Source organism: Neoarius graeffei, chromosome 9 (genome assembly GCF_027579695.1).
Source record: "Neoarius graeffei isolate fNeoGra1 chromosome 9, fNeoGra1.pri, whole genome shotgun sequence".
In the NCBI taxonomy this organism is placed as follows: domain Eukaryota; kingdom Metazoa; phylum Chordata; class Actinopteri; order Siluriformes; family Ariidae; genus Neoarius; species Neoarius graeffei.
The window spans coordinates 70,401,249-70,424,409 of NC_083577.1; the positions used below are offsets into that span (position 1 = coordinate 70,401,249).

General features: G+C 42.1%; 1 protein-coding gene across 6 annotated transcripts in view; it reads right to left on the reverse strand.

Annotated features, from left to right (window-relative positions):
- The window catches only part of pard3bb (par-3 family cell polarity regulator beta b), a 920,021-nt gene that overhangs the window by 266,012 nt on the left and 630,848 nt on the right, over window positions 1-23,161 (reverse strand). For 3 of the 6 annotated variants that reach the window (XM_060930186.1, XM_060930185.1, XM_060930182.1), the window contains one exon: window positions 20,827-20,871. The exons of 2 other annotated variants lie outside the window; for them this stretch is intronic. In XM_060930186.1, coding sequence (XP_060786169.1) covers window positions 20,827-20,871 — 45 coding nt within the window. The remainder of the gene's footprint in view (window positions 1-20,826; window positions 20,872-23,161) is intronic. One more of the 6 variants, XM_060930183.1, reaches the window with a different exon arrangement.

Consider the following 23,161-nt stretch of genomic DNA (forward strand, 5'->3'; position numbering starts at 1 on the left):
GAGGAAAAGGATTAGATCATGTTACTGCTTCTCGTCTCATCACTCTAGAGTCATGTGTCTGAGAGAGAAGTTGAGGAAAAAGACAAGTCAGTGTGTTGTTGAAGTGTGTGTACTGTACAGCCATTCAGCTCTCTGTACTTCCATTACCCCCCACCGATGTCTGCTGCTCTTTAAAAACTCTTAATTTGCCAGACATGTTCGGAATTAAAGGACCTTATAAGTATTAATGATTTAAATTGCCAGCCTATTATTCAGTCATTTGTCTTGGAGCATATTATTCAGTTACTGCTATGAATTAATCAACATCTACAGTGACGCTAAAAGGAAAGGTTGGCAGTTTGGAGAGTGAGGAATGTAAGTCTGGACCTGTAATGGATATGACCTGAGGTTGTTTTTCCTTTTTTTTTTTTAAATGCATTTTTCTAATGCGATTAAATAGGGAAGGATTTTTTTTTTAATGTCCTAATTTTATTACTGTTTTAATAATAGTTTAAAATATTTTCTGTCATTATCTTAATTTAGGAATGCACATAATTTATCTTCTCATCTAGAATAATGACTAACTATATATAATTAATTACGAGTTCAAAGAAAAGTTGAGAATTTTAACATTTGTGGTTCTTTTCTTCTTTGGCGAGAAACATGAGTATGCAAGCTTTACATGCGAGTTATTTGTATGATTATGCAGTTATGAGTATATTGTATATGACATGTCTTAAAGTATTATTACTGATGCGTGTAGATCTCTCTCACTGATTTATATATATATATATATATATATATATATATATATTTATTAGTGCTGTCAAAAATGTCGCATTATTAACGCGTTAACTTGACTCAATTTTAACGGCGATAATTTTTTTATCGCGAGATTAACGCTCTGTGACATGATGCCACACCCCGCACAGCCAGAGTCCTCTGCCCTCCCCCGAAGAGCCACGGTGCTCGGCTTACGTTTCGTTTTCCCATCGGCGGCTCCAGCCCCACTTTGCAGTGGCTGTGACAAGACGTGTTATGCTCTGCAATAAAAAAAAAAAAAAACATTGGTACAACCAGTGTTCGAACTATGCCGATATTTTCGGGGGGTCCCTTATTTTCCCTTGGGGGGGGGGGGGGTTTGGGGTGCTTGCGCTTGTCTCAGAGCGCGGCTCTCCATCGCGCGCTCACTTTGGATATACAAATGCTTCCCGTTACACATGATTGCTATGTCAATAAACATCATTTTGCCAATATTTTAGAGACCCCCCAACATTTCCCAAATCATGTTTTCAAGGGATCTCATGTCTGTTTCAGGGGATCTCGGATCCCCCGAGTACCCCCGTAGTTCGAACGGTGAGCAAGCCCATTCACTTTTTTATGCTGATAAGAGAATTACAATGGTTTTTCATGTGACAAAAATGTGCGATTAAATTGCGATTAATCGCGAGTTAACTATGACAGTCACGACATTAATCGTGATTAAATATTTTAATCGCTTGACAGCACTTATATATATATATATATATATCGTATATATCTAGGCGGCACGGTGGTGTAGTGGTTAGCGCTGTCGCCTCACAGCAAGAAGCTCCGGGTTCGAGCCCCATGGCCGGCGAGGGCCTTTCTGTGCGGAGTTTGCATGTTCTCCCCGTGTCCGCGTGGGTTTCCTCCGGGTGCTCCGGTTTCCCCCACAGTCCAAAGACATGCAGGTTAGGTTAACTGGTGACTCTAAATTGACCGTAGGTGTGAATGTGAGTGCGAATGGTTGTCTGTGTCTATGTGTCAGCCCTGTGATGACCTGGTGACTTGTCCAGGGTGTACCCCGCCTTTCGCCCGTAGTCAGCTGGGATAGGCTCCAGCTTGCCTGCGACCCTGTAGAACAGGATAAAGCAGCTAGAGATTATATATATATAATAAAATACACACACACTTTTTATGCTCCCTGCTATGTATCCAAACTGCCTTTCTCTCCTTGCTCTCCTCAGAGAGTGTGTGTGTTTTTGTGTGAGAGAGAGAAAGAGGCCGAGTTGCCTGCCAACAGTACAGAGTGAGTGGCATTGGAGCAAAGCACCCTGGGAACTCCTTTCCCTCATTGCTCATGACTGTACCGTATATGCAGACCGCAGGCCACAGCGCTTTGGTTCCAGAGCAAACACCCAGCCTTCCCGCTCAAGTCATGGAAAATCCCAAGCTCTCCAGGCCCAAGAACACTTCAAATGGAAACTCTGATCAGATGATGCATTTTCTCACTTAGTTTTTTGGGGAAAATGGAGGCCTGGTGGTGTTTTTTCACGTATAGGTGTAGAAGAAGCTCCGTGTTTTGTGGTCTGAGGAGCAGCACATGAACGTATTTGTACCATAAATCACTGAAGTAGATTTTATTCAAACTAAATAAATCCGTATGCTTGTAAAATCAATTAAGCTTTTTCTAGTGTCCAGCTGAGATCTGGCTCGTTCGGCTTTTGGCACTTTAGTGTTGCTTAAAAACATCAGGTCATTAACGTCTCTGTGCAAACTGTCTTTGACACCGCAGTTGGCGCCCAGTGAACCGGAGATGAGAGAAGGGGTCATTTCTCTCTTTAGTGTCAGACAGGACCTTGGAAAAGGGTGTGTTGTGACAAAGTGGTATTTGGAATATTATCCACTCAGCCTGAGGAAGAACTTGGAATGACATGTCTGTATTCAAAACTGACTCCTCATTCGTCTGAGGTTTATGACTGACCCACACAGAAAGACTCGATCCTGCCAGAAAACCACAACAGGGATCCAGGATCACATACCGTGCATGCAGGGACGATGGAAACGTGCATCAGGAAGGTCTTGTAATTAAAATGTTCAGGTTCGTCAGTCACTTTCTGTCCTTCTGTATGAGGCACTCGACTGTCGTCATCAACACCTCCTTCTAGAAAACGGTGACTCGGCCAGTACCTCATGTTGTGTTTCAAATCGCAGACTTATAGAGTAGGGATGTAGCATTAATCAAAATAGATAGATAATGCATTTTAAATGGATACAAATATGAATATCAGGTGCGCTATATTTGCGTTTGCCAGAAACGTTTACAGGGTATCTGGTTGAAATGCACTTTCATCTGATCATGAGTCAAATTATGAAGCTCTCAGGACAAAGAAAGATCATTCATTAACATTCGCATGAACGTTCATCTTTTGTCACTGCTTGGTCATCGTAGCTGTGGTTTAAAATACAATAATAGTTTGTTTATATTTTGGGAAATAGAACCAACTACTTTTTTTTTTTTTTGCAATACATCACGGGCAAGTACAAAGAAAAATAACTGCACAAACGGGGGGTTAATAAAACGTTCCAACACGAGATGTTTACTCGAGACCAACTACAAACTGGAGAGATGTAGCTGAGGTTGAGGAACTGTCAGAGCCAGAACTCTCACACACCAGGCTGACCCTGCTGCCATTTCAGCTTCTGGGTTTTTCCCCCATTGCTTTTCAGGACATATTTGGAGTGCTAAACAGGTACGGATACAGACGGTGGCTGTGTTTGAAACAGAAGGCTGCTGCCTTGTTGCCTCGCTGCTGTAATAGACAAGTGTCTTATAGATAGTTTTCACATGACGTCACAGAGTCGGGGATTCCCTAGTGGCGGCCATCTTGCGGGTCAAGCTTACCGTACGGGTCACTGAGCACACATTGTAACGCGCGAGTACAAAGTCTTCAAAAGAACCCAAGCAGGCTATTTAAAGCTAGCAATGGTGCACACCTGTTGTATTCACGACTGTCGTAATAGGTCAGATGATGACGTCAAGCGGAGCTTTTATGGAATTCCCACTGTACGGGAGCACGAAGGCGAGCAAACAAAGAAACTCAGCATACAAAGGAGAAATCTATGGCTTGCAGGAATCAACCGCAAGGATTATCAGCCTTCCAAACACAGCAAAGTCTGCTCCGATCATTTTATAAGTGGTAAGTTGTTTAAATAAACAATCAATTGTGTTTAAGTTTGTTTTTGGAAACCAAAACGTCATGTGAACAATCTCTGGAGAATGCCTAACTGGAACCGCTGAGTTTACGTTTACATTGTAATGTACACTTAATATCGCTCGTTTGTCACGTTTCTATTTGAAACTTGTCACTTCACTCACGCAAGGGTCATTTTTGAAAAACATTTTAGGTCTATTCTGTATGATTTGATTTGTGTTTGGGATGCAAACAGCGCGCCTTTTGGTGGATGCCGCCTGAATTGCGCAGATCCGATTTTTTTTTTTTTAGGGGGGGCGTTGGAGTGTCTGATTATAATTTCAAAGTAAATTCTGTATTAAAATTACTAAATAAGCAAATCCGTTACAGTCCATGAAACAGGAAGTATAAGGATGAGAAAAAAAACAGTTTAAATCGGAAAGCTGCGCACATTTGCACAGCCCGAGCGGTGTGCAGGACTGCACAAATGTGCGCAGCTTTCCGATTTAAACTGTTTTTTCTCATCCTTATAATTCCTGTTTCATGGACTGTAACGGATTTGCTTATTTAGTAATTTTAATACAGAATTTACTTTGAAATTATAATCAGACACTCCAACGCCCCCCCCCCCCAAAAAAATCGGATCTGCGCGATTCAGCCGTGAAAAAGGCGGCATCCGACAAAAAGCACGCTGTGAATATATAAAGTTGTATATATCAGACAGCCTTTAAAGTTTGATGAAGTCAGTTTCAGGCTTTGGAGCAGGCTTTGGCAGTTTCAGGCTTTGGCAGCCCTGCATAGTCACTTGAAAATGCATCTTTGTCCACTTCGTAGGGGTCAATTCCCCCAATCAAGGCCAGTTTGGCTGCATACCGTTGTCGTGAGATGTCGTCTAATGTATCTATATACTTCTGTTTGCTTGATTTTGCCGACATTGATCTTTATTTTAGAAAACTGACTATATAACTTCATAAATTCGTCCGAGATAACGTAGCCGGTAATGGCGATGGTCCGTTTTGTTTGCCCCACAAAATGGCGGCTGGAGGGCGTTCCCCGGAATGCCGTGACGTCAGTGAAAACTATCTATAAGGCAGGACTTTTGACTGAAGGCATCTTCTAAGGACGTTCTTTTCAAGTGACCTTTTAGGATAGCGTTTACGGTAACGTGTGACATCAAAACGCCATGGAACTAAACCAAAGAGTTAGCTCGTTGGCTAGCGGATGTCTCTCAAACATATTTACTTGGTTACAATCATGGGGTTATAAGATAGTCATACAATGTTCGTTTATTTCTTGATTACTTGTATTACTTGTAAACTTGCTTGTACACGAAATCACTTTTCTGTGGCGTTTGGTCCATCTTTTTTTTTTTTTTTTCCCATTGCTTGAGGGACCTGCTGCACAGATTTATGGGTAATGCACAGCATCGAGGATACATTTTCCTCATTTCGAAGGCACCCAGTGTCATTGTTACATCCCTAGTATGTATTATTCTAGGATAGTTAAAGGTAGACTGACTTTCAGAGTTTTCAGGTTTAGGTCATAAAAAGAATTTTCCCTGATACCCAATTATTTTTGTTTAGCGGACCGAAAGCTCCTGAATTCAAAGCACAGACTTCCATACAAATTTGAAACAGGAGAGAAAAATGGAGGATGAGAGCGTGCGAATGAAACGTGAAAGACCGACTACAGTAACGGAAAGCGAGAAGAAAAGACGTTATGTTGCGAAGGAAAGGAAACGCAGGACCAAACTAATAAATACCGGCGGTCAGTGAGCACCTCGGTGTGATCAGCTGTTCGTTTAGCGACAGAATGATGGAACCGTCAGTGTACGATCAAGGTAAACCTGTAGATGGCAGTAATACAACACTGTGGATGCCAGCTGCCGTAAAACCCAAGAGAAGAAGACAACGGCAATGTTGAAAGATAAACCTGCACATGTGCACACCGGACTTCCTCTGTCTGCGTGAAAAAAGCGATTTCATGCGACTTATTTGCTAGGGAAATAATCCCCTCAGATTAAATTATGTCCCAGCCACAGAATAGCCTTTTTAAAAGATATTACCAGGGGCGTAGCACCAAATTCTGGGCCCTATGCACAAGTAGTGGCCATGGCCCCCCCCCCAAAAAAAAAGCTCAGCAGTTAACAATGCTGAAAGTATCTAACAACAAGGGCGTACTACCAGTCCAGTCAGTTATGTAGCCACACATTAATCTAACAACTCTTAAATTTTTTATACTGTATATATCCTAGATTCTGTAAATCTAAATTGTGGCTCCAAGTCTAAAATAAAGGTATATTTTAATCAGTTTTTTTCTTTAAAGTTATATTATGTTGCAGTAGTTTAAAAAAAAAAAAGACCTTCCATTATCAGTAATTTCTGAAAAAGAATTTAATTTCTTTACATTTTGAAGCCCTCAAGTGATTAGGCAGATATTTTTACTCCTTTCAAATGAGTCTTGGGGAGATTTATGATGCCATTAGAAAATAACTGGACTATAATATAATATAATAATATAATATAATATAAGCCCTGTGATGACCTGGCGACTTGTCCAGGGTGTACCCCGCCTTTCGCCCGTAGTCAGCTGGGATAGGCTCCAGCTTGCCTGCGACCCTGTAGAACAGGATAAAGCGGCTAGAGATAATGAGATGAGATAATATAATATAATACAGGGCTTGAAATCAGGGGCGTAGCACCAAATTCTGGGCCCTATGCACAAGTAGTGGCCATGGGCCCCCCCAAAAAAAGCTCAGCAGTTAACAATGCTGAAAGTATCTAACAACAAGGGCGTACTACCAGTCCAGTCAGTTATGTAGCCACACATTAATCTAACAACTCTTAAATGAATAAAAAACGCTAATCACACGATACTTCACTGAATCTTTGTTTTATTTGCAGAATGATTAAAAGTTGGAACAGTAAATGCCACCAAAGGTCACCAAACACCTATGACATTGAGACTAAATTAGGCTATTAGCCTAATTATGTTATGGCCCAATAATAAATATTAATTTAATTTTCGATTAGTATACTATTGAAATGTAAACAAAAAAGGCATCATGTTATTTCTAATTTTGTGTTGTGCAGTTTTTAGCACTGACAATCGCGGTGGTATTGAAGCATTTATAACCACGGGTGTTCATTTAATGTAGGCTATTTGCTTTCACATTTGGGCTCACCTTTCTTGGGAAAGAAGTTTGTGAGCAGTTGCTTTCCCTCATTTCTTTTCTTGTCTCTTTCCTGCCTCTCTTTTTGTTTCTGAAAACCAGATTTTGTTTTCTTGTGCATCATCTTCCATAGCACAGATAGCCTACAATGCGCAGCGCTGCTTCAGCAGAATGAACGCTACGTTAAATGCGCCGAGTTAAAAAGCCCGGTGAAAGCGGACTAAACCATTTTGTGCAGGGGGGGGCTGTCCCCGGACACTATATGTAAGCTAGGACACACAATTCAATCCATTAATCAAACGATTTATTTACCCAAAACATTACATTTACATTAGTTAGAAACATATATTGTGATCTTTAAATGGTATTGATATTTAAAGAAAAATAAAATTACAGACTCCTCAAGGGCCCTCCCCCCACTTGGGGCCCTGGTAACTCAGTCCCCCTTTTCCCCCCACTACGACATCCCTGGATATTACAGAAATAAACGTACATCACAATGACCAAATTTCAGAGGGAACTAAATTTCACCAATTTTATTAACTCAAAAGGCTGTCTACTTTTAACTATCAGGTGTGTTCACACTGAGAAATATGATCTGGATTATGGATTATATTTGACAGACAGTTGCAGTTTGGTCAGATGGATCCTTGTTGCATGAACCTGCCCCACAGAACAAAAGGTTAGGGGCTTGTAGCACAAAGCATATGGTACTGACAAGTCTACCATTGACAGCAGTTTGTTTAAGCCTTAAAACTGTAATTGTTACACTGAGCTTTACATTAAAATGAAATGTGCAGTATGTGGAGCACAGGAGCTACGCGTTGTTGTTTATCTAACTATGGCCAGGTCAAACTGTACTCTCAGCACTATTATTTCCTTCCTCCAGTGGGGTTAAGGAAGCAAACAGAGCCAGGCAGTCCTTAGCTTTACAGCACTTTAAATTATCTCTGTCTGTCTATCGAGATATCTGTCTAGATAGATACAGTGGTGCTTGAAAGTTTGTGAACCCTTTAGAATGTTCTATATTTCTGCATAAACATGACCTAAAACATCATCAGATTTTCACACAAGTCCTAAAAGTAGATAAAGAGAACCCAGTTAAACAAATGCGACAAAAATATTATACTTGGTCATTTATTTATTGAGGAAAATGATCCAATATTACATATCTGTGAGTGGCAAAAGTATGTGAACCTCTCGGATGAGCAGTTAATTTGAAGGTGAAATTAGAGTCAGGTGGTTTCAATCAATGGGATGACAATCAGGTGTGAGTGGGCACCCTGTTTTATTTAAAGAACAGGGATCTATCAAAGTCTGAGCTTCACAACACGTGTTTGTGGAAGTGTATCATGGCACGAACAAAGGGGATTTCTGAGGACCTCAGAAAAAGCGTTGTTGATGCTCATCAGGCTGGAAAAGGTTTAAAAACCATCTCTAAAGAGTTTGGACTCCACCAATCCACAGTCAGACAGATTGTGTACAAATGGAGGAAATTCAAGACCATTGTTACCCTCCCCAGGAGTGGTCGACCAACAAAGATCACTCCAAGAGCAAGGCGTGGAATAGTCAGCGAGGTCACAAAGGACCCCAGGGTAACTTCTAAGCAACTGAAGGCCTCTCTCACATTGGCTAATGTTCATGAGTCATTAATTTCCCTGAGGGAACCCGCCCAAAGGGATCAATAAAGTTTTATCTAATCTAATCAGGAGAACACTGAACAACAATGGTGTGCATGGCAGGGTTGCAAGGAGAAAGCCACTGCTCTCCAAAAAGAACATTGCTGCTCATCTGCAGTTTGCTTAAGATCACGTGGACAACCCAGAAGGCTGTTGGAAAAATGTTTTGTGGACGGATGAGACCAAAATAGAATTAGTGAGTGAACCCAGCTCTAAACTCTTCTCAGCCTAGAGACAACAAACAAAAAAAATCTCATTAGATAACTCTAGTTTAATGTTTTCAGGACAGTAACCCTTTCAGTTCTGAAGCAAATTTGATAGGGAATGAGGCCGAATTAGAAAAGAATAATTATAATGAAAGAAATTAAATATAACATTTGAAATGCTGATATGTTTGGGCCGTCTCTGAAGGCCTAGAAGGCCTTGACGCTTCCCCTCTGGTTCACAATCATCTCATCTTAATCCAGAGCTCAGTAACTTATACAAAGCAGAAGTAATAGCAAACTGAGTAAAAAAAAGTACACGGTATTTTAACCAGACATTGTAAATGTTTAGTGCCAAATTAGTGGGAGGTTTGGGAGTAAAAAGCTCTATTGGTGCCAATAATAAAAGTTGGTTTTATTTCTGTCTAATGTATTTAATATTTCAGTAGTTGGGTTATATTAATAGAATAATTCTGTGTGCTGCGATCATGCATTTTTAAAGACGCTCCATATACCAGTACAGTTTGAAAATCTGGCGTAGTCCGTGTTAGGCAATCCTCTCATGCACAAACGCCATTTGAGACCCAGCTTTAGTGCAGTAAGTGGCAATTGTGGGTGCAGTTTTGTGACCCCAGCTGACAGATGCGCTCTCTCTCTCTCTCTCTGTCTCTCTCCTGTCTCTTTGTTGTCGGTGCATTTTCGAGCCATCTGCCCTTTGTCTAAAAAGCGCTCCGCAAAAAAAGATGAGATGTAATGAATGTCAAGCACTCGTTCACACCAATGCCAGTGCAGTCTTAATAAGTGCAGTTTCAATGAAAAGCAGGCATGAAAGGAGCAGACGCTGCTCATCTGTGTGTAACATGAGCCGTATTGTTTGCTGGTGTGTGTTCGCCTCGAAGAAGCATCGCATGTTGCAAATGTCTTGCCCAAATTACAACCAAAACCACAGACAGCCTACACTGATGACAGATATGATAAGAAACCGCAGTCCTGCAAACAAACCATGTGCACGTCTCAGCTCAGGCGAAGTGCATATAAACAGAATCAAGCATGCTTTTATAGTCTGACTTTTTCAAAATGTTAACCTGGCTCTGCTTTGACTGGCCAGTGGAGCCGTGGTCACTTTGCTGAGCCGTTAACTGCTCGCAGCACACGTTTGACAGCTTTGTTTGAGTCATTAGCCTGTAAAATTGTTGCTTTTTAGACTAGTCGGCCTAAGTGAGAGGGGAAAATTGCTGACAGGCAATGAAAAGGGCGCCCGCAGATGTGTTTCCTTGCCTTTATTCGGACAGACAGAGAAAGTTCTGAGGATCGGCCTGTGGTTTTCCACACCATGCCAAGAGCGCCAGTATATTCAGGTCAGGAATTTCTGTGGAAATAAATAAGCAGAATGGAAGTCTGTCGCTAAGAAACATGAGACCACCAAAGTGTCTGAGAGATGAGAGACTGTGTCTGTGTGTCAGACAAAGATAAACACGTATTAATTGCCATTTAATGCTCGTGTTTGATGTGTGTGAATGTTCGACACAAGTATGTCTGAAATGGGAAAGGTTGCAAATCCTGGCTTTGCACTAAGCATGCATAAGGGAAAGGATTTCAGTTTGGGTGTGTGTGTGTGTGTATGTTGGAGAGAGGAGGGGAAAGAGCGATTTGTGCTGGCTGGTAAGAGTGCAATTTTGTGTGTTTGAGAAAGATATCGATTGTGTTTATGACAGCTGTGCTGATGAAGTCGCTCCGATTCTTTACTTCCTTTGTATCCATGTCCTTTAACAACCTTCCTCCAGATTACTTTCCTTCTGAGTCGGCATTTTACACACACACACACACACACACACACACACACACACACACACACACACACACACACACACACAGTGTGTTGACTGAAAGAAAGATGATTGCTGTCTGAGGCAAAGGCTTGGGTAAAGAAATCACATAAATCCCCCCTCTCTCTCTCTCTTTTCCTGTATGTCTGTCACACTGAAGCTGAGATTTCAAAGCGTCTTGACTTTTGAACATTAAACCTTACACGTACACATTTTCTTCCTCTTCTTTCGGGTTATTCTGGTTTCACGTTTTCCCTTTCTCTTTGGGCCTGTTTTCTTTTTCTCTCTTTCCCTTGAGTATGTGGTCATTCTGGTTGCTGCGTCCTCTTCTTCCATTATGGTAATGGTGTGCGTGTGTCGGAAACCAAGCCGTTTATGCTGAAACGGGCAGGCCATGTTTAGGACTCAGCAGTAGTCTGATTTGTTCCTGCGTGTAATTGTGACTTTGAAAACAAACAGCCAAGAGCTCCTCCGTCATCCTGCTCAATCTCTCCCTCCCTCCCTTTTTTCACTCCCTCGCTTTGTCACTGTCTTTCCTTCTGCGTTTTTTTTTTCCCCCCTCCACGTCTGTGTTTGCAGTTGAGAAGGAGTTTGGTGTTGATGTGAGCTGAAGGCCACCGTGTTTGCTTGATTGGGATTGATGGATTAATTTGTGTAGTGGATAGCCTTCTGGTTGTGTGCGTACTACAGTTTGCAGGTGTGTCTGTACTTAAAGTCTAAATTTTGCCCCCCCCAGTTCATTGCTCTTCATTACCAGGTTTGTCACCATCCTGGAAAACCTGCAAATGTAACATGGAAATATATAGTCTAGCTTCCTGGATGAATCAATTTAAAAAAAGGGATAAAATGTCCTGAAAACGTGAGCATGATCTGAAAATCGGGCTGTTAAGCCACTCCCATGACAAGCTTGCTTTTTTTTTTTCTTTTCTGGTTTTGTTTTGTTTGCTCATCTGACCATAAGGCCGATGAGTCATTGCTGTGGCGTCGCATCCGTCGTCCGTCTGTCGTCCACAGTTCAGTTCAATCGTCTCTCCTCCATCAGTTCGCAACGGATTTCCGTTCCGATTGTCTTGTTTGAAATAACTCCTCACTCCGCACAAAACTTGGTCGTTGTTTTGTCAATTTCTTTTGCTAACAAATGAGTTAGTAACAAACTTTCAGACTTTTCACTAGAATTGTATCTCCTCTCTCATTTCTCACCTGATTCCAGTTCTGATCGATGTCTTGGGTCGATCTTCCCATGAGGAACAAAACTTGGTCATTTGTTTGTTGATTTTCCTGTGGGAAACAATTTGCTTACAACTTTGTTTTCAGTTAAATCGTATCTCCTCCCTCAGTTCTCAATGGATTTCAGTTCCGATTGCTTCGTTTGAAAGAACTAGTCCTTCTGCACAACACTTGGTCATTATACTGTCAAATGTTTGCTAATGAACTGCTAATTAGGTCAACTTCACGAGTTTTGGGACTTCTCATTAGAATTGTATCTCTTCTCGCAGTTCTCACCCGATTCCAGTTCTGATCAATGTTTTGGGTCGATCTTCCCTCAGGAAACAAAATTTAGTCCTTTGTTATCCCCTGCTGGCTGAAAAGCCCGAAGGGGGATTATGTCGTTGCGATTTCCGTCCATCCCGGGAAGGGTGCTCAGCTTCTGAAATCAACTGCTCTCACAATTTGTGGAGGAATTTCACCAAACTTGGCAAAAGGCTTTGTTATATGACAGTTATACGCATATTGAAATTTCGTTTAATTTGGGCAAATTTTACCAGTGTTATGCCCTTGACTATTAACAAACTTGTACTTTGGCAATTTCATCTAGGTGTGCTTGCTTTCTGAAATCAACTTCCCTCACAATTTTTGGAGGAATTTCATGTAATTTGGCAAAAAATTTTTATCCCCCACTGGCCGAAAGGCCCGAAGGGGGATTATGTCGTGGCGATGCCCATCTGTCCGTCCCGGGAAGGGTACTCACTTTCTGAAATCAACTCCTCTCACAATTTTTGGAGGAATTTCACAAAATTTGACAGGATTCTTTGCTATACAACCCCGATTCCAAAAAAGTTGGGACAAAGTACAAATTGTAAATAAAAACGGAATGCAATAATTTACAAATCTCAAAAACTGATATTATATTCACAATAGAACATAGACAACATATCAAATGTCGAAAGTGAGACATTTTGAAATTTCATGCCAAATATTGGCTCATTTGAAATTTCATGACAGCAACACATCTCAAAAAAGTTGGGACAGGGGCAATAAGAGGCTGGAAAAGTTAAAGGTACAAAAAATGAACAGCTAGAGGACCAAATTGCAACTCATTAGGTCAATTGGCAATAGGTCATTAACATGACTGGGTATAAAAAGAGCATCTTGGAGTGGCAGCGGCTCTCAGAAGTAAAGATGGGAAGAGGATCACCAATCCCCCTAATTCTGTGCCGACAAATAGTGGAGCAATATCAGAAAGGAGTTCGACAGTGTAAAATTGCAAAGAGTTTGAACATATCATCTACAGTGCATAATATCATCAAAAGATTCAGAGAATCTGGAAGAATCTCTGTGCGTAAGGGTCAAGGCCGGAAAACCATACTGGGTGCCCGTGATCTTCGGGCCCTTAGACGGCATTGCATCACATACAGGCATGCTTCTGTATTGGAAATCACAAAATGGGCTCAGGAATATTTCCCGAGAACATTATCTGTGAACACAATTCACCGTGTCCCAACAGCTAGTCGCGGAACACTGGACCAGCTCTATACCCTTCATAGGGTGCTCGAGGGTTCATGGGAGTTTGCCCAACCAGTCCACATGTGCTTTGTGGATCTGGAGAAGGCATTCGACTGTGTCCCCCATGGTATTCTGTGGGGGGTGCTTCGGGAGTATGGGGTTCGGGGCTCTTTGCTAAAGGCTGTCCGGTCCCTGTACGAATGGAGCAAGAGTCTGGTTCGCATTGCCGGCAGTAAGTCAGACCTATTCCCAGTGCATGTTGGACTCCGGCAGGGCTACCCTTTGTCACCGGTTCTGTTCATAACTTTTATGGACAGAATTTCTAGGCGCAGCCAGGGGCCGGAAGAAATCCTGTTTGGGAACCACAGGATTTCATCTCTGCTTTTTGCGGATGATGTTGTCCTGTTGGCTTCTTCAAACCAGGACCTTCAGCATGCACTGGGGCGGTTTACAGTCGAGTGTGAAGCGGCTGGGATGAGAATCAGCACCTCCAAGTCCGAGGCCATGGTTCTCAACCGGAGAAGGGTGGCTTGCCCTCTCCAGGTTGGTGGAGAAGTCCTGCCTCAAGTGGAGGAGTTTAAGTATCTCGGGATCTTGTTCACGAGTGAGGGAAGGATGGAGCATGAGATCGACAGGCGGATCGGTGCAGCCTCCGCAGTGATGCGGTCGCTTTACCGGTCCGTCGTGGTGAAGAAGGAGCTGAGCCAAAAGGCGAAGCTCTCAATTTACCGGTCGATCTACGTTCCGACTCTCACCTATGGTCATGAGCTTTGGGTAATGACCGAAAGAACAAGATCGCGGATACAAGCGGCTGAAATGAGTTTCCTTCACAGGGTGGCTGGGCGCTCCCTTAGAGATAGGGTGAGAAGCACAGTCACTCGGGAGGAGCTCGGAGTAGAGCCGCTGCTCCTCCACATCGAGAGGAATCAGCTGAGGTGGCTCGGGCATCTTTTTCGGATGCCTCCTGGACGCCTCCCTGGGGAGGTGTTTCAGGCATGTCCCCCCGGGAGGAGGCCCCGGGGAAGACCCAGGACACGCTGGAGGGACTATGTCTCTCGGCTGGCCTGGGAACGCCTCGGTGTTCTTCCCGAGGAGCTGGTCGAAGTGTCTGGGTAAAGGGAAGTTTGGGCTTCCATGCTTAGACTGCTGCCTCTGCGACCCGGTCCCAGATAAAGCAGAAGAAGACGAGACGAGACAATTCACCGTGCCATCCGCCGTTGCCAGCTAAAACTCTATAGTTCAAAGAAGAAGCCATATCTAAATATGATCCAGAAGCGCAGAAGTCTTCTCTGCGCCAAGGTTAATTTAAAATGGACTGCGGCAATGTGGAAAACTGTTCTGTGGTCAGACGAATCAAAATTTGAAGTTCTTTATGGAAATCAGGGATGCTGTGTCATTCGGACTAAAGAGGAGAAGGACGACCCGAGTTGTTATCAGCGCTCAGTTCAGAAGCCTGCATCTCTGATGGTATGGGGTTGCATTAGTGCGTGTGGCATGGGCAGCTTACACATCTGGAAAGACACCATCAATGCTGAAAGGTATATCCAGGTTCTAGAGCAACATATGCTCCCATCCAGACGACGTCTCTTTCAGGGAAGACCTTGCACTTTCCAACATGACAATGCCAAACCACATACTGCATCAATTACAGCATCATGGCTGCGTAGAAGAAGGGTCTGGGTACTGAACTGGCCAGCCTGCAGTCCAGATCTTTCACCCTTAGAAAACATTTGGTGCATCATAAAACGGAAGATACGACAAAAAAGACCTAAGACGGAAATATAGAAAATTCTAAAAGGTTCACAAACTTTCAAGCACCACTGTATGCTTTGGATTATTGTCCTGCTGGAAGATCCAGTGATGACCCAGTTTTAGTTTCCTGGCAAAGGCAGCCAGATTTTGATTTAAAATGTCCTGGTATTTCATGGAGTCCATGATGCCATATACCTCAACAAGGTTTCCAGGGCGTTTGGAGGACATGATGAAGCTACCTCACCAAAAGGTGGATTTTACAAGGGGTGCCAATAACTGTGGAGGTCACTGACACTGATGTGTGTGTCATAATATGAACAATGTTGCCACAACAAATATATATCGCGTCCAACTCCATATTACGTACAGTGATTTCTCAAAGGACAGGAAAAACAATCTAGCAAACGAGTAATCATTTTCTGTCGTATGAGCTTGCACGTATGTATGCAATCACGATCACAACTGCAGAGGTTCATTTCTGAGCTCATGTTACTGTCTAGGGGTGTTCACACGGCAACTTTTACTCCGGTGTAGCACCGGGGCTGCCCCGGTAGAGCGTTCACACGGTACAAAGTTATACCGGTGTAGCCCCTGAAAGCTGCTTAAACCGGTGCAAATCTAACCCTGCTCGGGAGGTGGTTTAAGAAATTTACTCCGGAATAAATGCTAGTTTGCGGGTCAGCACCGATATAAAATGGGATGTCTGAATGCTACAGGGGTAGACTCGCTACGCGTGAGGACAGTTGATTACATACGGGCATTGCATAATTTGCATCCTGGTATTTTGCGCTTCCAAAATGGTGAATATCAACAACAACAGAACTGCATGTCTTCCAGTGTTGCCAGATTGGGCGGTTTTAAGTGCAGTTTGGCGGATTTGAACATATTTTGGGCTGGAAAACGTCAGCAGTATCTGGCAACACTGGTGTCTTCATCCACGTTGTTTTCCCGGCGCTTGGTGATGCAATGACAACCAGGAAAAGGAAGTACATTTTCACGCATGCGCATATTTCATTTCCGCATTATTACTATCGTATAGCACGGTCGCAAAAACTGCCGTGTGAACGCAAGTGGGGCTGCACCGGTGCTAACACACTTCTCTCTAGTAAGCAGGTTTGTGACATGTGAACGCTCCACAAAATTTACACCGGTGTAAGATATATCGCAACAAAATACATTGGTGTAGCATCGATGCAAATATGTGCCGTGTGAACACCCCTTCTGTCTGTGTCCATGTGGGTTTCCTTGTGACTCCCAAAATCACGCCTGGAAGTGGACTGGCTAAGATACGTTGTCCTTTGTGTAAATGAGAGACTGAGTGTGTGGAGGTGTGTGCAATGGACTGGTGTCTCATTCAGGGTGCATTGCCAGGATACGGTCTGGATCCACTACAACCCTGACCAGGATAAAGCTGTTACTGAAGATGAATAACTGAACAGGAGTAATATTCGTTTTTGATTAATGATGAAATGCATAAAGATTTTGGAAGTGAATTCAGGCTTTTGGACCGCACAGTGTTTAACTGAATGCTAGATTCAACTCGGGTGTACGGCGCCATAACTATTAGACAAGTCAGGAGTGATACATGGTCAGTGAGGGAAGGAGATGTATGACCAGGAGCAGGTTTCGATCTTGCATATATATCAAAGCCGCAGCCTGCAGCGGAGCCTGTATTGGCTGCAGGTGAGGAGAGATACTTTTGAGGGGGGGAACCCTCAGGCCTTTTCCTCTTCCCCTCTTTAATCTGCACCATCATCTCCCTCGTTTAACTCTAACCGCAGCTGGACCCGAGGTGAAGTCCAGACTGCAGAGGAAGAGAGGGAGGGATGAAGAGAGCAGGGTAAACATCTGGTGGAAATATGGGCAGATTGTGGACCACACATGCAAAGTTATCAGAGCAGACAAACACAGCATGTCTATAAACAATTATACACACATTCACACCCAATACAGGTGTGTTTACACACACACACACACACACACACACACACACACACACACACACACACACACACACACACACACACACAGTCAATCAGAAAAGCCAGATTGAAATAGGAGCTACTGTAGAATTTCTGCAACCTTCTTTCTTAAAGTGCCATTCCACCATTGGATGTATTCTTTGGCATAAAATACAATATATTTTATGACAACATGACTAGACAGAGAAATCTTTTAGCTTCAAAATGATATATCAAACATAATTTTTTGACAACGACAAGTATATTAATTTTGCAACCAAAGTCACCTACCCTTTTAATTTCCGCGCGGTAGTGAAACGTGATGTCATCGGCAGGTTCCCCTTCTTGTGTACCACGTGTCGGTCTATTTTTAGATCAGGAAACCCCCAAAGTGAGAGAGTCATTTCTCCTCGTATATGGGGGCCAAAAAAATTGCGAAAAATTTTGAGTTAATCTTTCAGTTAGCTAGATTTATTGGTATTAGCTAGATTTATTGGTATTATTTTTATCGCTTTCTATCCGCCATTGCTGATATGTGCGCCACGTCACGTGGTACATAAGAAGGGGAACCTGCCGATGACATCACGCGCGGAAATTCAAAGGGTAGGTGACTTTGGTCGCAAAATTAATATACTTGTCGTTGTCAAAAAATTATGTTTGATATATCATTTTGAAGCTAAAAGATTTCTCTGTCTAGTGATACCATTTATATATGTTGTCAAAATATATTGTATTTTATGCCAAAGAATACATCCAATGGTGGAATGGCACTTTAAGCTTCTTTGCAGTCATACTTGGAAAATGCTTAAAAAAAAACAAACAAAAACCAACAAACAAAATAAAACCCATCCTCTAATGTTCTACTGGCTTACATTTCCAATTTTCCCAAATTTGTAGGGGTTCGAGTTCACATAAATCGATTAAACAAAGTCAATTTAAACTTGTGGCAATTTCATTTTCCGCATTCCTGTGTCCTTTTCTATTTAACTGCCTTGGCTTTTTCAGCATGCAAATTTTATTCAGGATGACCGATTCTGGCTTGTTTTAGCCGAAGGGCATTTATTTATTTATTTATTTATTTATTTTATTTTAACACTTGGTCTGAATACTCAAGTTGCTTACACCAGATTGATTCAGGGTTGGTTTGGAGGAGGACGTCATCACTCCAGGGTTGCTTCACAGAATCTTTGACCAATTTTACAGATCAATTTTAATGTTTATTTCATGAAAGTTTTCTTTATTTTAATCCAAATCAATCAGCAGACTTTCAGTTCGACTAATCCATTTCAGTTCGGTTATCTGCAGATCCTAGGTATGTCTTCTCACGCCATTGTGGCTCTCAGAACTAGAAAGCAACATGACGAGTTACTCCTTTCCCAGCCTATGAAGCAAACGCTAGACCAGTATGGACTAGAGCTTGCTTTCCAAGACTATATGGGGTTTTTAACCCTCTGGGGTCTGAAGGTGTTTTCTGGCACTGTAATGATTTTGGCGTGCTCTGATTTTGTCGTCAATTTCAACAACTCTAAGCAGTATTTTCAAAGTCATATGGCTTTTTTTTTGTATTCAGCACAAGTTCAGCTACAATAATATCTATGTAGTATGAATGTCATGACTGAACTTAAAAATAAAAAACAAATAAAGATGTTGTAAAAAGCAGTTTTAGAACAGTGTTGGAATGTGTGGAAAAAAAACAAAACAAAACATGACCTTACCCATTGTGACAAACCATTTTGGTCACTTGAGGTGATTCTGTTCAGTCTTAGGAATGGATCAGGCATAAAAACTTAAATCTGCTCCACTGATCTGGACAATTAACTGGCCATCCAAAATGTATGTCCTATTGTTTTGGGATAAAGGGTTGGCAGTGGGAGGGGTATTCAATGAGACGAGTAAAAAATTTCATTCAATTCAATGAGAAGAGAGAAAGCCCCTCCCACTGCCAACTCTTAATCCCACCAGGTCAAGTGATCAAAACGGGTCGTCATGTTTTTCACACGTTCCAACACAGTTCTAAAACTGCTTTTTACAACACCTTCATTTATCTGGTATTTGACTTTATTTTGGTATTTGACTCTATTCAGCGTGTCTTGAAATTAACTCTTGTATTATTTTACTCAGTTCAGAGCCGCAACCAACTCCGTTACTATGTTACACAATTACTCTGTAATTTTGCTCCCACTTCAACCCCAAATTTTACTAGAGCTAAATCAACTATTCTTGAGGAAAACACGTTTAACTCAGGAAAAATTGCTCAGTCATTTTTCCTGTGTATGAACTACAGCGCATGCATATCAACCAATCTGCTCATAATAAATAGGAGAAATATTTACACTTACTCGAGTTGATCTTCGGCTGGATAGAGTCAAATTTCAAAATGACACCGCTCATCATCAGTGTCGCCGTTTTCAAGATTGAACTGAATCGCTGTCTGAATCATGAATTGAATCATGAATTGATTTGCTGTCCTGAAGTTGAATCGCTGTCCTGAATCATCTGAAGTGCATAAAATCTGCATGCCATCTCGCAACAAGTTTTACCTCCAAACAGGTAGCCTAAACTACGGCTGACATATTTTATCCTGTTTACGGTGGGCGTTCTCATTGCGAAAGAGAAACCAGTCGAAACCGAAAGAGTGAAAATGATTATCAGGCCGTTACCATGTGAATAGTCTTTTATGAACGTCTAAGTGTATGCTCAGCACTCTGACTCTGGTGCGACTGAGTAAGGTGACAAGTTTTATGTTTCATCTAATTAAGGTCATTTAAAAATATCAATATTTGGCAGTGGGCACATAGGAAAGTGTAAAGTTTCTGTGATTGTTAATCATGCTTGTATGATAAAAACTCGTGAAGATATTTATCTAAATACATGACCTACTCACTCTAAGCATGCCGAGCTTCACTGGCGAAGCTCTCGACCCCTAGAGGGTTAAACACACCCGACCAAACATATATCACTCTCAGTCCAAGCACACTTGGTTATGGGGAGGAAAAGATGGTAAATTCTACCTTCGAGCATGTTTTAAAGAGCGAATAGGTTCTCTGATTTCTTCTCACCTCCCAAAAGTACAGCACAGCAACCCTGGCTAAGATAAAGCGTTTCCTGAAGACGATTGAATGATGAATGGAAACGCCATAAGGGATTGGTGTAAACACTGTAATTACAATCAAGCAATCTGATTCTTTCAATTTGTTAAGGAAGACACCCCCCAGACCGCCCCAAAGTCAGGCAATTAACATTGCTTAAATTGCTTGTTTATCTTTAGAGGAACTGGAGCAATTAGGTTCATTAGGAAACAGTGCAAATAGATACAAACAGAAACAAGTGTGGAAGCAGGCAGAGTTTGGGCACGAGCCCTACAAACTAGTCGTGCGGGCATTCTGGATATGCTCTTTAGCACGTGGAGCTGCTCTTGCATCTCTATCTGCAAGCCTATTCTGTCTGACTGGCAGGTCTGCTCGAGAGCTTCAGAGCTCAGGCCCCCATCCATCAGCATCACGACACACGGAGGCTCTCCATCAACAAGGCACAGGGCAACTGCCTGGACACAGCTGTTTGTGTTTGTGAATGTGTGTGTGCATGCATTCCTTACCTGACTTTTGCCCCGCCAGGCTTCCCACTTTGCTTTCATCTGCAACTTGAAAAGGACCGAGAGAGAGAGAGAGAGAGAGAGAGAGAGAGATTAAGGCAGGGGGGAAGTATGCCCATACTCAGGTTACATTTTAACGACTGCTAATTGCATGCACATGAGCAGCTGCAAGCTTTCTAATCAATATCATCTCATATCAACTAAAGGTGGACAGATTAGCCTGTAGGACTGAAGGTGTGTGTGTGTGTGAACATAAGTGCGTGCACGCATTCGACTAACCCGACCAGCAAGAGATAACGTGACAGATGACGATTCATTTTCTATGTACAATTCAATGAAAAAAAGTATTTGCCCTCTTCCTGATTTTTCATACAGAAGCTTGAAAGAATTATAAAGGACCCTAACCATCCAAATCACATGTTCCTTCCAAAAATGGCGGCCCACAAGTACGTAACTAGGAAAAAAAAGCTGTCTTGCAATACCATGATCAGGAACTGAAAGACGCAAGTCGTCTTTTATCCCAAGAGCATGTCGCCTTCAAAACAACCGGACACCATCAAACTCTATTATCTATTTTCTGGATACGTATTTCTATGACTTTATTGGTTTTTGCTGTAAATTCGTCGTATATTTTTAGTTCAAGATGAATGAATAAAGTTATTAATATTAGTCACAATCATTTCAGATCTTCAAACTTTCTTCAAATCTTTAGCATAAAACAAAAACAACCTGAGTAAACACAAAATAGAGTTTTTAAATGATCATTTCATTTATTGAAGGAAAAAGGTTATCCAACACCAACTGGCCCTGTGTGGAAAACGTACGGTAATTGTCCAATTAGTTAAATCAATCAATCAAATAAGCAAAATTAATTCATCATAGGGCGGCACGGTGGTGTAGTGGTTAGCGCTGTCGCCTCACAGCAAGAAGGTCCGGGTTCGAGCCCCGTGGCCGGCGAGGGCCTTTCTGTGCGGAGTTTGCATGTTCTCCCCGTGTCCGCGTGGGTTTCCTCCGGGTGCTCCGGTTTCCCCCACAGTCCAAAGACATGCAGGTTAGGTTAACTGGTGACTCAAAATTGACCGTAGGTGTGAATGTGAGTGTGAATGGTTGTTTCTCTCTGTGTGCCAGCGCTGTGATGACCTGGCGACTTGCTGAGGGTGTACCCCGCCTCTCGCCTATAGTCAGCTGGGATAGGCTCCAGCTTGCCCGCGACTCTGCACAGGATAAGCGGTTACAGATAATGGATGGATGGATGGAAGACCAGACGTCTGTCTCTTATTGAATTTTGTTTGAGGGTCTGAAACCATTAAGTGTGTCGTATGCAAAATAAGAAGAAATCGAGAAGGGGCTAATGCTTTTTCATGGAACTGTACATGTATGACAGAGAGCTGCAATTTTAGCTACATAGTAGTTATGACACTGTAAAGTGACAGTTCTATGGTACATGTGGTCTGAATTTTCTTTAGTCCTCCATTCACAACTTCACCATTTTGTGCAAATAAAAAAAAAGGCTGCTTCTGCTGAGTGTACAAAGTTTGTACAGTTAGCTTGCTTTTTGTGGTCACCGCACCGCGAGATTTTGTTAGGCCCCATATTGGAAGACCAAGTACATGCACTCACAATATAAAACAAAGTACGAGCGAGAGTAAAGTGACGCGATGGATGATAATTCTGGTTATGTGAGTACATTACCAGCTGCAGAAAGGGCACGGTATGTGGAGAAACTGGCTGTGATTGATGGGTTTGACCCATATGATAAGACTCGCGGCAAGGGAGAATGGAAACATAAGGAGGACCGGACACCAATTCTGCCATCTGTTTGCTACCCAGACATTGTAAACTATTTGTTGTTTACACCCAGTGCCTACACTGCTGATGACTTGAAGGCCTACAAAGGGCTACAGGCTTACAATTATGTTGTTAGTGGCTTGGTTCGTGATATTACAGCTGTTATTAAGAATAACCTACACATAGTTATGGCCAAGGTAATCTTGTTGATATTTATCTTTTAATAATATATCTTTTCAGTTGAAAAATTAATAATTTTTGTTACTATTAAGGTATCCATAATTTAGGTTAATTTATCCAAATTATACATATGTATTTATGATATATGCCTACACAACAACTATGCTTTATTTATATAATAGGAGGGAGAGCAAGCCCCAAACCATCCTAAATTATTATTATTATTATTATTAAATTGTAGAAGTCTGGGAGGCTTGCTCCTCATACAGTTATCAACTTGGGGCCAATTTAGCATGTTTTAAATCTGAATTTGCGTTTGCTTACCTCAAAGTGTTCACAGATCATGCACAGACTTATCCATTATATCCAC